The following is a 12,171-nucleotide window of genomic DNA, read 5'->3' as shown; positions in this document are numbered from 1 at the left end:
AAAGGTCCATAATTGTATGAACTTTAATTTAAAAATAATCCCAATGTCAATAATTTATATTATTAATATAGCAGATTAAATAAGTGTAGAATTATGAAATTATTAGACCGGCAATTAATATTCTTAAACGATTGGAATGGTTCAATATTAGATAATGTTTAAATTTATTCTTCTTCAATATGCATACAATATAAACCGCACAGCTAATTATAATACTATTTTTGAGTACGAAGGAAATTTGGTAGAGAAAATTGGCAATGACAGGTGTTTATACTTTTTCTATATTTCGAACAAGATGAAGACAAAAAACCCTTTTGGATTATTTCAAATAAAATTAAGTTCGCCGACAACTACATTTTATAAAGTAACTGTGTGGAAAGCCTCCATTTATTTTTTAAATTTGCTGATTTACACGCGAGATGTTTCTTCTTATTTGATTATTAATGTAGTTGTTAGATTACCAACGCAAAGATAAGACAGATTAGAATAGTTAGGAAAATTGCTTACATTTTATGCCATTCAAATACTTCTAACTTCTTTTAAAAGCTTTCAGAAAAGCATGCACAGTTTGAAACATCTGGCACGGACCCACCTTTTTTATGCAACATTTAAAAATATTTGTTTTGTTTGTGTTTAATTTAAAAAAGAAAAAGGGAGAAGCTGTATATAAAAAAATGAATACGGCTAAGGGAGTTTCTGATCTATATGACGTAATAAAATAGTAAATGTTCTTGAAGAATGAATAACACTTTACTTTTCTTTACTGTAACATATTTTATGATACAACCTGAAAAAAATATTGCATACATACTAAAATATCAGTAAATCTTTGAAAATACATAATAGTAAAAAAATTGTCAATTTTTGCCTTATAATTTATATATTAAAATACTCTTTGTTTATTTACAACATGTACAATGCTGGTTAAAACTATTTGTATACTAACTTAAAATAAACATCTCCCGTTATTTTCTTACTAAGCTAATGTCTACCGTAAATGTTCAATAAATTCTACGTTTGTTTCCTCACATTATCATTAAAACATTCACTGGTTAATTACATTTAATGCAAGGTCTGAAAATTACGTACCTCCCTTCTTATATGATTTATAGATAGAGCATATAGGCCGCCTTTACTATATATATTATATAGCTAGCCCGTTCTGATTGGTGATCTTTTCGGTTTGCCCAGAACATTTTTGTTCCTAATTGTCCCGAATCGGTCCAATTTTATCTGGAAAATCTAAAGCGTCAGCGTTTTCGCAACGTTCGATACATCACAGACAGATTTGCTCATTCGTGTGTATGTGTTTTAATTAAAACATATATATTTATATTTGACAATGGTGTTAATTAAGTCGTGTAATTGCACCTGCGGTAATTTTTTCAAATTACCACATTTTCTTCTCGGGCTTATGAATGTCCCTTTGTCCACCTGACCCACATAATAAAGAATCTTAATGAGTGCGTGTGCTCAATTTCATTTTATTATCTGACCAAATTGCAAAAAATGTGTCTACATTTTAAATAATATGAATATTTTAATGCAAAAAGACTGTCTCCCACGACTGCCACTAAAGAATTCATTATCCTAATGCATTTTAATTAGTATGTATTTATATCTCTCTCTCTCTCTCTTGAGATTCCCCTTTATAGATGGTTATCATCTGTTACTTCTGATGGTATAATTACACATAATCCTATTCATAAATTAATATCAGATTATGTTTGATATCAACCTTCAATAGAGAGCGTTTCACCCATTAGCTGACAAGTTCTCGTGTCAAAGGCAATTAATATATCAATCAAATAACAAGCACACTGATAAGCAATAGCTCTATGAAACAGATAAATATATTCAGCTTAAGAATAGGTGTATATAATACCTGGATTTTGATTAATTAATAACCTACTGGACCAACTGGGATTGAAAAAATGTTTTTAACAAATTATTCAATATTTTTTCATGATATTGAGTTAAAGAATAATCATTTATATTAGAGCACGGTTTTTATTAATGAGGGAACGATGAATAAAATATTATTAAAATTGTATGTGTGATATCAGATTTTTAATATTTGTACAGAATAAGAATCGAAATAGTAGAAATCATCGTAATGAATTTTGTACTTATCTTAAATCTATATATATATATATAAATGTTACATATATAAAGAAGATAAATTATGTAAATATTATTTTTTCGAATTAACTTTCAAGATCAATTCAATGGATAATTATTAAGTAAAATATAAAGGATTTCTAAAGAATTTCATTTTATGATTGAATTGTAATATTTATATTCCAACATAGTCACCTTGGACCTGTTTCTTGGTTCCAACGTCATATAAGTTTGAGTTTTATAAAAACCTAAGCTTTCAGTAATATTTTATGATACTTATTGACATTCTATGTCGCTTATAAAGTTCTGCAGTCGATAAACGCCTATCAAAACGTTTTTTTCTTTAAGTAGATCAGTGACAACTAATGGCTTTCACTCTTTTCTTTATTCTAAACATAAATTTATCCTGTTTTCAATTTGTCTGTTTATAAGATCATTGCCATAAACAAAAATAAGTTGGCGATGAATTGAAGCAGCAGTTTCTTCTAAGCGAAAGATGTAACTTTATAAACCACAGCGTTTTCAATCAAGTAAAAAAATACTTATATTTTCACCTACTTAGTATCTTAACTTTCTGAATAATATAATAAACATAAACTGTGCAGATAATTAAATGTATTATAATATCAATACGAAATTTTATTTTATGATATTTTATAGATTTTTCAAGCAAAATATTTTGAACCTTTTATAAAATACCACTTTTTGTAAACAACCCCATGCCTCATTAATACTCCATCGAGATATATATCACACAATCGCACCAATACATCCTCGAAAGCGTTTTCCATAAAATAACAGGACCATCTCTGTAAACTTTCCGTTGATATTTACACATACCCAGCTCGCATTTATTTAAGAACTTTATACGAGTTTACCGAGTTGGCGCAAACATAAAGCGATGTCGGGAGGGTATAATGCACTTGTACGTTATATTACCAGCTGTTGATGGCACATACCATAAGTATACCCTATACCAACACCTTATAATCGAGAATGTGCCTCCCGTGTTATATAAATGATAATTCGCATTAAAATCTGAGCCACACAAATATTTGGTATGCCGCGAACGTGCCGACCCCTCGGAATCATCAATCATCTGACCCGAATGGTAAATAACCCTCACATATGTTCATTTTCTCGCGAATTAGACACGGAGACGTAACCCAAATTGCTTTTGCAACCGTGTTCGTTATCGCTCTGTCCTCCTAATGCGCCAGACATGAAGATTAGCTTGAAAATGTGCCACCATCACCCACCTAGCCTAATGGTATCTTAATTGCTGACAATTTCCTGAATTAACCCGAAGGAAACTGTGTTAGAAATAATTAGGTAGATATACTGTATGATATGGATACACTGGGAAGCATATATACATATGTTGTGACGTTTATTTTTAGTTATTTAAAATGATGATCGTTCTACCGTAAGATGCTGCATTTAAACCTTAGTTTGCCAAAATAAATTCGATTGATTCAATTCTAAGCAACTTTTATTTCGATAAAATGTTGGCGATCTACCAAGTTAAGACTTTATACGTAAAACTAAGATACTTTAATCGCATACTTTGTATACATTACAGTGAATTTACATATATTTTCACTAGTACAAATATAATTTCACTAACTGAAATGAAATGTTTACCATTTTTATAGGTTTTTTATGCACACCTCCATTACTGATTATAGACGATGTATTTTGCTTAATTGTTTCCATCTGCCATTATTAATATGGATTATTATTTTTAGTCAATCCTTGACACATTAAACGACTGTCCTTATGATATATTTATTGTCATGACAGTGCAATGTCATCACTACCAATCGCGCTTAAGTTGATTAAAAAATCTTTAGTAGTATTTTAGGCTACTAACTTTGTAGGTTAGATTGTCCTGTGGGAATCCTCTTAGATTAAGGTAATTTAAAAACTCAACTGGAACCAATTAGCCTTTTCTTTGTTCATGCTTTAACTGACTCATTGATTAGTTTTAGTTGTTCGATTTTTTGTATCTTTACTTAATATATTGTATAAGCATATTTAATGCCAGATTAAGTATTATTTTCGAAGCTTTAAACAAAAAATTACGCCCTTATTTTGTTGACAAAAACATTAAGAACAATTACTTTATATTTATGCAGGCTGAAACACGGCAAAATCTATAAAAATATACAATTTTACCTTGGCCAGGTAATTCATCTAATTTAAATCCAATAGAAAGGTTTTGAGCAGTTCTTAAATCCATCGTATATAAATGCACAAATACTTAATTAGATATTTAAAAAAAAAACATTGAAGACGTGTGGCTAAACGACCCAAAATAAAAATAAATTAATTAGCGAGTATATAGAGTATGCCTAGAAGAGTACTCATTGTAATAAAAGATAAATAATGTGTTACTATATATTATTTTTTCACATTAAAAATGTGTGAAAATAAGTTGTGTAAAAACATTGTTTTTATTTTGTGTAGAAACTACAAAAATATGAAAAATAATGCTTGGTCCAATTATTTTGTCACACCCCTGTATATTCTTAACGCCTCTTATTACGCAATATATTATGTATAAAATTAAACTACGTATATATATTACGTTAACTACGTTATATGTCAAAGAATAAAACGTCCCTGCTTAGAATCCATCGTGTCGTCGCAGTGGAAACGCTCCATTAACTAGCCTTTATATTAAAACTTTTTATAACAATATTTTGACTTTACTAAGTCGAATATTGATTAATATAAAAGCACAAAAAATAATTATATCTTCTCAGAAGTCAAAAATTTACATTAAAAGCAATAAAATCGCGCCGTCGCTTTTGCAATGGGAGCGCTCGGTTCATATTATGACTTTTTTATAATACAATATGACTCACAGTAAGTGAGAGTCAAATGAAAATTTTAAACCGAATTTTGACTGATAGGATAGCGCAAAAAACAATTATCCCTTCTGGTACCAATACAACTTTATTGCTTTTGACGTTGATTTTTGCCTTCTGAGAAGTGATAATTGTTTTTGCGCCCTCCTATTGACTATAATTCGGTTTAAATATTCTTTAACCAATACTCTCATATCAGAAATCCGTATTAATATCGGTAAGGATAGCTATCATATTTTTGAAACGTCTGTACTTTTTCTTCCGCTTATTTTCCCCTGAGAGCTAAGTTGGCTTATTTTGTATTTTGGACTTGATCTGATGAAAGTTCTATAACTATAATTTATTTTAGATCAAGTTGGGTTTGAATAATTCGTGTATTTTTTGTTTGGGTTTGAACAGCAAATATACGTTTCGCAACTGTCAAATTGAGTTTCATAGACATTTTAAAGCAGCATATAATTTCAAAATTATATTTTCGCTTATAGAAATATATATCTAGTGATAAAAATGTATGGATTTCATTAGTGAAAATATAATTGCACTAATAAATACACATCCACTGTAACATTTTTATATCCCATGTAAATAAAGAAAAGTTGAAATCATATTATTTTACTATTAAAAATATATGTCTATCAGTGAAAATGTATTCTGATATGATTATACCGATAGGGCATATTTAAAAAAATATTTTCGGGATACATTTTTAGATTTTTTTTTAGTAATAACCTGAGAACTCCTGGTTTATATTTTATTTCAGTTTTTTTCTATAATGGGGGAAAACATTGGCCAGTCAGTGGTCGTTCTTTTTAATATTTCGATTTCATTAGATTTATTAAATGACATGCATTTTTCTGGCGGTATTCAAGGAAGGACAAATGCCTCCAAATGACGTCCCTGTGTATTTTAAGTTATGTACAACTGTAAATAAAATTTGCCTAACTTACCGAGCGTTCTCACTGTTCCGGTTTTTTTTACTGTCAATGTTCGACCGAGTATGAGCGATCAGGTAGCGTAGAGAGAACGACGACGAAACCCATTCCATGTTATTCTACAAACGAATCTCAAAGGCATATTGCCGGAACAGAGCTTGTAAATCAAGTACTTGGATTAAGAAAACTCATAAGGAGTCAGATTTTTCTCGGAATCGAACACTAAGCCATCACATCGCCAGCATACCAATTCATCCCAATCACTGTCGATCTCGAACCGAACGAAAATCGGTCGTTACTCCTGAAATGACTCAATACGCACGCCCACCTGGAGGAAATTGGATCACGTGACTCCCATCCATGCACGTGTAATAAGCAGCCCGGCGAAAAGGTACATTGGTATCCTGAACAGTGGTTCATATTCGAGGATTCCGATTAAGCGCACATGTTGCTACACATGTACACACGTGCATACGTAGCGCCAATTGCGCACAAGCTTGGGATTACATTTTTAGTGCCCTCGCGCGCTCCAATTACTGGAAAGTCTGCAAATAAACCTCGCCACCGACCGGGCGCATGCACTGTGGCCGGGGTGGCAACTTCGTGTTTACGATATTAAAAAGTGGATGTGTTATTACTGTTGTTATGTGGGGATGCATCACGAAAGCGGTATTTCACTGTATATGTATTATACATACATGTATAATATATACATTCTGTTGTAATATAAGCTATCATCGTGCCTTGAGAGAGCCGAACTAATCATATCAAGTCAAACACGAGAGCTTTCCAACTTTAATAATATGTCGTTCGAATATTGGATTTAATATTTGATGCGATCGTATTGAAATTGTTCCTTTCGGAGTCCATTTGTCATAGATCAGAATTAATTTAAAGTTTCCTTAAAATAACTTTTTATTGCTTCAAAAATGTAGAAGCATTATTAGCATAAATTGAGATATAATTTATAACAACTAAATGGATATATGCTAGTTGTATTTTACATGCAACATTATCGAAGAGCCGTGGTTTAATGTCTCTTGCCCTACATAATAATATAAAATATTCTCCTCCTTGTATATTTCTTAATAAATCTACCTAAAACATTTTAATTGTCTTTACTTCTCAACCGTGATGCAAAACATATATTAAATATAATGTATATAGCTACTTTCGAATCGATACAGCCAATTTACAGATTTGAGATTAAATACAAACAGAATACTCGATCAAATAAATTAAATGTTCGCCAATGTTTTTATGATATAATATTTGGATTATCGATTTACTAAATGTATAAAAAATTGAGTATGATATTGCACTTCCTTTTAGAATAAGTTTAATCATTAAGTAGTATAGTAGAACATATCATGACTTGCCAATGTGTGGAACAGTACGAGCTACGATTAGCAGCTTCTGACAACTTGAAAGAAAACTACACCACAGTTGTCATCCACGTCAAAGACGTCAACGACAATCCTCCAGTCTTCGAAAGGCCTACGTACAGAACCCAGATCACTGAAGAGGACGACAGGAACCTTCCGAAGCGAGTTCTTCAGGTCCACAAAACATGACGAACATTATTTTTTTCAGAGCTTCTGCGTTTTTATTTTTCATTTTTAGGTAGCTGCACTTTGCATCGATTTTAATTTGCTAATCATTTATTTTTTATACATACTATATTTAGGATTTATTTTTTGACTCGAACGGTTACTTTGTTTTATGTTATTTGGGATCAAAGTGTCTGTTCGAGTCGGACACCTTTTTTCTGGTATCTCTTCAGTATTTGCTCGAGCATGTGTCCCGTGTGGCCCGCCGTTTCTTTCAACCCTCCGAAAATGATAAATGCGTTGTGTTCTTGCCAAGAAATCATGGAATATTTTGTTTTCGGGGTTGGGGATGTTTTAACAGATTTCGCGCCCCCTTGTGTTGATGAATTGCTTGCGAAATTTACGAGCCAAGACTAGCCGCGGCATTGTTCTTCGGATTAACAATAAATAACGCCATAAATTTAATTGAAAGGGAACACAAGACCGCCCGTGCATTCAGACATTATATACCCCGGGTCGTACCTGAGGGTTATTGCAGGGTCACGAAAAGGGGTGTAGTAACCGTGGGCGCGCGCGATAACGTGACCTCTTTATCCACCCGGACCCTTTGTAGTCAGTCCTATGGTACTATACCCGAAAATATTTATTTTTCATGTATACACTTGGCATCTGGACTCGGTGAGAAACGGCGTGCCGCACACGAAAATATGAATTGTTGATTTTCTTGTTGTATTTTTGATATATTATATAGATTTTTTTAATAATTTTATTAATACTAATATTTTAAGTTTATGCAACGTGAATTTTCTTTCGAAAATTCATATTGTATGTAATATTTTCAATCACATTCGCCCAAATACAGTAGAAATAGCATTTTTATTTAAGCGAAATTTTGCAATTGTTATTTTAATTTGTGAATTCGTGAAAGCATCGATTTTCTAATTCAGTTTTATTGAATCAAAATTTGTTAAAAACACTGACAATAATTTTGCATTATTATTTTTCTCTTTAATTTTTTTCAATATAAAGTCGTATATACATACATGTATTATATACATAACATATATTATTTAATTTTCTCGAAAACACTTTTATAATAGTTTGACAAAATATTAAAAAATCATTTTTAACTGCAGTTTCATAATTTAATACGATAGAATATAATATAGAGTTTATAGTTCATAAATTTTAACTTTAGTTTTATGTTTGTTTTTTAATTTCACTTTTCTTTTAATAAAAATTCATAATTAATTTATAGAGTACAGAACACACATTTAAGATAAATAAATATAAATTCAACATCATACTTTATAATAATCGTTTATATAATAAAAATTAAATCGTGAGCTTTTGTTAGAATTTTTTTAAATCTTGTTGTACAGTGACAATTTAATTTCAATTTTAAATTTGTTTTTTTTTATTGAAGTTTAATATACAAAAAAATGTTTGTAATATAAATTAAAATTTTTTTTTTTAATAACTAAATTAGTTCGTAAAATTACCTCAAAAATTAAATACAAGACATCTATATGATTATTTTTTTTCTACTTTTTAATAGTTTGAATTACATTTTTATAATTTAATATGATATTGAGATTATATATCATTATTATAAAGTTTAGTTTTGTGATCTATATTAGAATTAAAAAAATTAATACAAATAAATATAAGTTCTATCTTGAAAATTTGTTTTTCTAATTTAAAAATTCACAATTATAATATCTATATTACAAAACTCTATTTTAAAGTTATCAAATGTGAACTCTATGTTATACACCTATGTACAATACAATTATCTATGTTATAACCATGTGCTATAAACCAATAATAAAAATAGAATTATTAAAATTATTAAAATCTTAATAACCTGAGCTTTTGTATGGAAACCAAAAATATATTGTACATAGATGAAATTAATTCTGTATCAAGAATCTTGTTATGGAGATAACCTACGATAAATTTTAAGCTTAAATTTTTTAATATTTTTATTTTTTTTAAATTATACCAAATTAAAAACAATAATCAATCTGAATTCATATATTATATTTATAATTTAGTACGCAAAATGTCTCTAAAATATTATTTTAATTAAATTACTATTTTTCTACTTTATTATGATAAATTATGATATAGAGTTAATATTTCATAATAATAAGATTTGAGCTCACGATCTTTATTTTTTTAGTAATATTTTTAACAATTAACAATTAATTAAAATTTAATTTATTTTTAATATTTCTTAAAATGTAGTACATAAAATAGTATGTTCCAGGGATATCCAAATAATTTTAAATAAATGCAGTTATCAATATATATTATACGTGTTTTACAAAATTATCTAAATTTAATAAAACAAGAAAATCGTTAGTTCTTATAATCGAGAATTCTCGATCATGAGCTTTGCATGAAAAAATCAAAAATGCTCGAATTGGTTTTTCATCATTCATCATAAATCAGCTTGTGAATGTTAAAGGGTTAAACTATATTTTCATCATCAGCTTTATCATGGCGCTATGCTTAGGATAAATTTGGCTGCATAAATAAATGATTTGCCTCATTTCAAAAACTCGGGATTTTCATCTAAGCCTTAGTCTAAGTCTTAGGCTCTGAAAACCCGACGACGTCTCAATCACTATAAAGTCCATGAGTTTATAACGACTTCTCTTTGGATTATCCTCAAATCCACGAAGTTGTGGTGAGCTAATTATTCAAAGCAACTTCACTTAATAAATTATACATTAGTTGTTCATATAATAGTCATATAATCAAATTTGAACTAGTCCAAACCACCTCAAAATTTTGTATTCTGTCGTGGAACATCGATGCTATCACGAAACCTTAAAAAAATATTATTTCGGCAAAGATTTATTTGTGAATGTGTTGTTACGTCAGTACGAGCTGACATTGGTGGCATCGGACAGTCTGAACGAGAATTCCACCAAAGTCATCATTCATATCAAAGACGTCAACGACATGCCACCGACCTTCGAGCGTCAACTTTACACGACCCTCGTACAGGAAGAGCTTCCGGGACCCCATCCCTATAGTCTCATGAAGGTCCTTTTTATGTTTTGTTTTATTTATTTTTTCTACAAAAACACACACACTACATTTAATAATTTCACATCACGTTCATCTCTCCATCCATACATCTCTCCCCTTTCTCTTTCTTTACCCTTCGACTCTAGCAGACCTGAGTTTTAAAATATAAAATCATTGAGGGACCAACGCAACAGGAAGCGAATGTGTATCAAAATTTCAGGGGTATGCCAAAACAATGGCCACGTTGACCCCTATTGTTTTAACCAAGCATGGCTTTTCGGTGATTACATTAAAACTAATTCACCCGCTGAAAACGGCTGTCCCTTGCCACGAGCACCGGGAGGCTACTTTGCTATTCCCTCGCATTCTTTTTGCCCTATTTATTATTTTCTGGCATTATATTTTTGCTCGGTAGATTGCCCTTTGTGTGTCGTTCTATATAACTTACATAACTCGATCTAGGCTCATACTAATGAGAAAACGCGCAAAAAAGTAATGAACCAAAAGCCAAATGCTGAAACACAAAGACATCAAAAGCACAATAGTAAAACTCTCATGATGTTAAATGAAAGCACTCTGTCTGGGAATACGTGTATAATTAAATTTGTCACTACAAATACATGCTTTTTATACATCACTACAAACAATATTTAATTAACACATTTTTTATTAGATCATACAAACATAAAAGTCCTTTGAAACGAGAACATCAGATAAATAGTTCGAATATTCTATTGCTTTATACTTTCTCCAAACTCACACATTTTTCGAATAATTCGTTCAATCATATTAAAGATAATGAGTATTTATTAAATTCATAACATTGACTTTTCGTAATTTAAATTGGAGATTATGAGGTAAGTATCATTATAAGCATGTTTTTAATTATTGCTTTTTGCTATATAAAATATTCAACCGCTTATTAATCAGAGTTTTAAAACAGTATGTTAATTAGGTGTGTTTTTTTCAATCATTTAAATATAGTAAATTCTTTTCTATACATTAATTTCAACACTAAATTAGAATACGCACAGTAAGGCACGAATATTGCTACAAACATGAGATATGAAAATCTTCATTGTATTTTAATTAAAAAATATAATAATTACTACCATAAAATAATATGTTTTTGATATAATTTATCTTCATTAATAATTCATTACCATTATAAATGTGGTCCAAGGCTTCATTTAAGTAACGGCGCTTATTATATATACCTCCTGCTTACAGTATTCACATATATAAATCAAGAGCCATGAGTTGTAGCAACCTGGCTAACGGTGCTCTCAATTAAAACAAAAAATTCGCTCTATAATGCTTGACAATCCGAACTTATTCGAAATTTCATTGTTCAACGCTTATTGTCTCATTGACAAGCTGAGATTGTCTGAGCCACTGTAGCAATGGTTCAAAATTCCTTTAGTAACAACATTCGTGCCTTACCCTATTCAAGTATTAATATAAAACAATGACTCGATGTATATTAACAATATGTTTAATTTATAGGTCACAGCGACAGACGGTGATAAAGATAGGCCTCAAAATATTGTATATTTCTTAACCGGTCAAGGTATTGACCCCGATAATCCTGCCAATAGCAAATTCGATATTAATAGAACCACAGGAGAAATATTTGTTCTTAAGGTATGATTC

General features: G+C 30.2%; 1 protein-coding gene across 8 annotated transcripts in view; it reads left to right on the top strand.

The window, feature by feature from the left end:
- CadN (neural cadherin) overlaps positions 1–12,171 on the top strand; it is a 487,595-nt gene that overhangs the window by 466,612 nt on the left and 8,812 nt on the right. For 6 of the 8 annotated variants that reach the window (XM_088184576.1, XM_088184572.1, XM_088184577.1 and 3 more), the window contains 2 exons: positions 7,321–7,485; positions 12,025–12,162. In XM_088184576.1, coding sequence (XP_088040702.1) covers positions 7,321–7,485; positions 12,025–12,162 — 303 coding nt within the window. Of the gene's footprint in view, positions 1–7,320; positions 7,486–10,368; positions 10,534–12,024; positions 12,163–12,171 lie in introns of all 8 variants that reach the window. The other 2 variants (XM_088184574.1, XM_088184575.1) reach the window with 1 other exon arrangement.

This window comes from Plectrocnemia conspersa, unplaced genomic scaffold (assembly GCF_051122295.1).
Source record: "Plectrocnemia conspersa isolate PC_06_02 unplaced genomic scaffold, ASM5112229v1 ptg000004l, whole genome shotgun sequence".
NCBI classification, from domain to species: domain Eukaryota; kingdom Metazoa; phylum Arthropoda; class Insecta; order Trichoptera; family Polycentropodidae; genus Plectrocnemia; species Plectrocnemia conspersa.
The sequence above is the reverse complement of the archived record's forward strand: the minus strand, read 5'-3'. Positions and strand labels throughout refer to the sequence as shown.